This window comes from Diplotaxodon limnothrissa, linkage group LG19 (genome assembly GCF_057381915.1).
Source record: "Diplotaxodon limnothrissa isolate DT_005_m linkage group LG19, D_limnothrissa_male_GT1.1, whole genome shotgun sequence".
NCBI classification, from domain to species: domain Eukaryota; kingdom Metazoa; phylum Chordata; class Actinopteri; order Cichliformes; family Cichlidae; genus Diplotaxodon; species Diplotaxodon limnothrissa.
Window position 1 is genome coordinate 13,770,309 of NC_140614.1, and position 4,322 is coordinate 13,774,630.

General features: G+C 39.9%; 1 protein-coding gene across 1 annotated transcript; it reads left to right on the forward strand.

The window, feature by feature from the left end:
- The first annotated feature begins 968 nt into the window (after positions 1-968).
- On the forward strand, positions 969-3,968 carry s100pbp (S100P binding protein). Its single transcript, XM_085343567.1, has 5 exons — positions 969-1,538; positions 1,671-1,792; positions 2,051-2,151; positions 2,480-2,570; positions 3,839-3,968. The coding sequence occupies exons 1-5, from the start codon at positions 969-971 to the stop codon at positions 3,966-3,968; spliced, it is 1,014 nt and encodes a 337-aa protein (XP_085199693.1).
- The last annotated feature ends 354 nt before the right edge of the window (positions 3,969-4,322 follow it).

Below are 4,322 nucleotides of genomic sequence, written 5' to 3' on the forward strand. Positions count from 1 at the left end.
AAATGAAAGAAATTTCCATGGAACAGTGTAATCTTTATTTTCTGTGCTTTTCAACATGCGCCCTTGACTTGATGTAAACACAGAGGCGTACATTTTTTCTCTTCCCTTAAACTGAAGGAATAGGAATCCAGGACACATTCATCACGAGCACAGAAAAGGACATGGCGCAAAGAATCCACAGTGAGTCTTGGGGAAATGCTGTTGACACGCAGGAGTTCATATTCTTCCAAGAGTTGTATAGTGTTGCCCATTAATGCATTAAGGAGAAAAAAAAAAAGATGTTAATCTGATATAAACTTCTGTTTGAACAATTATTTAATGACTAAAAAAAAGAAAATGGTGCTTTTTCCGTTCTTTTTCCAATAGACCTAGATGACAAATATCCCACAAATATATTCAGAAGACTCAGTCCACCCATATTTGACCAGTTGAAACCTTTTTCTGTCTGTCCAGGGATCATCAGTTGTGACCAAAAAGCTGATGTGCACCAGTTGAGACGGCTTTCTAAGCCATTTATTAATTTTAAGATTAAGATCATTAACAACAGCACAAATAAAAGAAAACTGCATGAATCCAGTCCTGACGACTGTTATGTGACCCCATTAAAAAAGCCCTTTGATCCAAAGGCTTTGTCCCCTGACCTGGGGTGTTTTGTGGAATGTTACAGCACTCCTGTGAAACAGGAATTGGCATCCCCTTTTTCCACATTGAATCCTGAACTGACAGCTAAGACGCAAGATGTTGGGAGTGAAATAAAAGAAAGTGTGAGCTCTCAGCTGCTCTCAAAAGATGCAAAATATGGGCCTTCCACAGAAAGAGGAGGATCTCTCGAAAAAGAGACCAAAGCACAAGATCTGATGCATGAGAGGGTTTTAAATCCTTCACCGACATTTGACTGTGACGTGGATGACATCTTGTGTCTCAATCCCGATAGCCCTTTAAGATTTTTGGAAGATGAAGACGGCTACATGAGTCGCAGTTGCCAAATCTTTCAAGATGGGCTGTTTCCCGTTGCTGGACTCATTGTGGCAGAAGAACCAGCAGATGAGGTGAAGAGGGAAACGTGTCTCAGTGTAAAAGACGTGGAAGAGGATAAAGGCTATATATCGCTTTCGTTTATCAATGAAAATAAAGAGGCCGGGTTGGTGAACTCCAAACAGCTTACAACTAACTCAGCCAAGGGTGACTATCATCCCCAAACTTCATCTGACCCACGGGTACATGAACAAACTGCAACCTCTGGATGCCTTACCGTCACAGTAGACAACCTGATCCCAAGTAGTTGCGAACCTCTCTTGGAGCACGTGAACACTAATTGTTTGGAAAGTTGTAAATTGGAGGGGGTGTGGGATATCGGTCCTCCAATATTTGAATCCTCTATGTGCCACAGCGAAACGGACAAATTGAAAGCAGAGCAGAGCTGTCAGGTGTTGGAGGAGGTGCAGGAAAATGTGACTGAGCCTGTCCAAAGCACACTGAAGAAAGAAGACACTGCTGTGGAAACCAGCTATGAAGCCACTCTTCCCCTCAAAGTACAGGTATGTTACCTCAGCCTTTATCTTATTTGCCTGGATTACTTTTTAAATATAAATATCAACTGTAATATTGGGGATCACTTACGTAAATCTTGGACATTACACAAATTGCCCTTTTGACTTTTTTTTTCTCAGGTTAAATCCAAAGTACAGAACTCAAACAGAAGCACCCAGGACAGCAGTGTTGTTTCTGTCCCAAAGACGGAGGCGACAAAGCCCATCAGAACCCTTCAGCCTGGCAAGAGCGCCTCTCAGAGGTATTGTAGTAATCACTGCCACCACTAGAGGGAGCTATGTTACTGTAACTCACACGTTTTCTTTCTTTTTTTTTTTTTTTTTTTTTTTCATGGCTTTGTGATGTCAAGGTTGTCTGTATCTGCCTTATTGTTTTTTGTTTTGTTTTTTTCTTGCAGCTTATTGTATCTTTTCTTAGCTGAGCAGGCTTTGTGTTTATAGTTTCATAATTTCATGATTGACATGATTAGATTGAACTTGGTGTTTTTATTTTCCTTTAGATCCATGGTCTTCGGCAGTGAATTGCAGTGGGAGCAGGAAAAGGAGCTCTATGTGCATTCAGTTGTCAGTCATATGTATGAGAATCCAGGAGTCAGTAATGGTAAGAAGCTGACCTAGTGTCTGCGCAAAGAGAATGGAGCACTCTGATATCTAAATTATCAGGCCTTTCTCCTGTTTACTGTTTTGTTATGCATTCCTTTTTAAAATATCCATTAATTTACACATTATATAGATTTATTAGAACATGATTTTGAGAAGGAACACCAGAGAACAGTTTTTAAATTTCAGCACGATACAGCTTATTTTTTACATTTTAAGCTCTGTCTACAGTACTGTGGAGGAGTGTAGTATAGACATTTTAAAACAAACAAATGAAACAAACTAAAAATACTTAAACTATGCAGGGTAAAGACATTTGTTTCCTCCAGGTGTCACAACTGAGCTCCGGAGTTTGATGAGCTGTGTATCAGCAGGCGTGAAAAGCAGCGAGTGGCAGCATCCCTCCGACCTCACCCGCAGGTACGTCGCGCTCTCTGCAGTTCTTTATAACTATGTTGAAGTCTCACTTTCAAGCAATCATTTGGCAGATCTGAGGAATGATGCAAAGCAAGATTAATGGGTTAACTAGATGTTTCATGCAGGTTCAGTGTTATGAAGGTGGCTTTTCTTCCTGGTTGGATGAGCATAGTAAATTATGCTGAATGGATACACTTGTCAGGAGCAGGTTATGTTTACTTGCATGCTGGGGCAGCAGGTTGAAGGGTTCCAACAGGGTCCATAAACTGATCTGCAAGGGCAGTAAAACTGTGGGGATGGAGCTAGACTTTGAGTCAAAGTTGAGGACAATGCTGGACACTTCCTCCAACCCACTCAATGACGTGCTGGCCAGTCACATGAGCAGGTTTGGTGAGAGTCTGAGAATACCTAAATGCACAACTGAACAACACAGGAAATCATTCCTGCCTGTGGCTGCCTCATGGTACAATCCCTCAATGTAAAGCACAAGTTCAATTCACTTATTTTTTTACAGTGCCAGATCACAAGAACAGTCATCTCAAGGCACTTTATATTGTAAATTAAAATTTGTATTGTTTTGTAGTCCCTTCAATAATACAACAGAGAACAAAAAAAGTTAAAAACCTCCAGCAACTACACACTGCAGTAGTTGCACACCTGTACTATCTGCACATCCTCTGCAGAGGGGAAAAATAAAGTACAGTAAGAGGGCACCTCAGTGTCAACCCTGTATATTTAACTTGTGTGATATACTCGGATGTTTTTAATTAAAGCTATTTTCTGCCTAAACACACAGCGCTGCTGCTGCAGGAATTTGCATGTGTTCAGTTGGTGATGCAAAAAACTCATGTTTTTGTACTTTATCCCAGGTTAACTCAGTTTAAAGTTTCATAGGTTTAATTTCTGTCGAAATAAGCAGCAGCACTTAAAGTAACTTTATTAAGTCATGAAGTATTACCCTCATCTTATTTATAGCAACAGTTATCGCCTGTGGGAGACATTTATTGTCTTGTTTTTAATAATTAATGTTATTTATGAGATTTATGTGTGGCATATTTGCCTGTTGATTTTATTCATTCTTTTTATTTAATTTTTATCATTATTTTGTGTTATAAGAACTTACTAAAGACTCCAGGGTTAAAAGACCAGCATGTAGTGGAGCGCCGGGAGCAGACTGCCTCAGACAACAGAATGCTGATAATCACTGCCATGACACCCATTTTGTTGATGTTGAACTTCATAGTTACGCCGTCTTCTGCCCTTATTTTCAGAAATTACTGGAGACACTTTGGGCCAGCAGCAGCACTGATGACCCTGGATGAATGGCAGGCCAAGAACTGTCTGATGCACAAGCGCTTCGATAAGATACCAAAGATCTTTGAAAGGAGTCCGTGTTCGTAAACTCAGCTTTGTGGTTTATAGACGCGTCAGGAAAAACTACACTTTCAAGACACATTTGTGTATATGTATATATTTGAGTATTTAGGTTTTCTTTCTGGCTTTTTGATTTACTTTTCTTTCAAATGCATGCACGTTCCTCCTAATTTAAAAACTTATGCATGTTTTCAGTGATTTTGTTTTGTGAAAGTCTGAATCACTGAAGAATGTCTTAAACTTGAATTACTGACTTGGATTTTTGGATTTTAGGTATTTGCTACTTCATATTTGTCTCATGTTTACTCTGCATATGGTTAGTTTTTACTCCTTTGCTGTAAAAGCCTGATGGGAGCACCCTGAGGGTGGGCGGCCAGGACC

Bases quoted from the DNA above. Each gene is read 5' to 3' on its own strand.
- s100pbp (XM_085343567.1), top strand. From the start codon at position 969: ATGAGTCGCAGTTGCCAAATCTTTCAAGATGGGCTGTTTCCCGTTGCT. The intron at 1,539-1,670 runs GTATGTTACCTC...TTTTTTTCTCAG, and splicing joins CTCTTCCCCTCAAAGTACAG to GTTAAATCCAAAGTACAGAA. The intron at 2,152-2,479 runs GTAAGAAGCTGA...TGTTTCCTCCAG, and splicing joins GAATCCAGGAGTCAGTAATG to GTGTCACAACTGAGCTCCGG.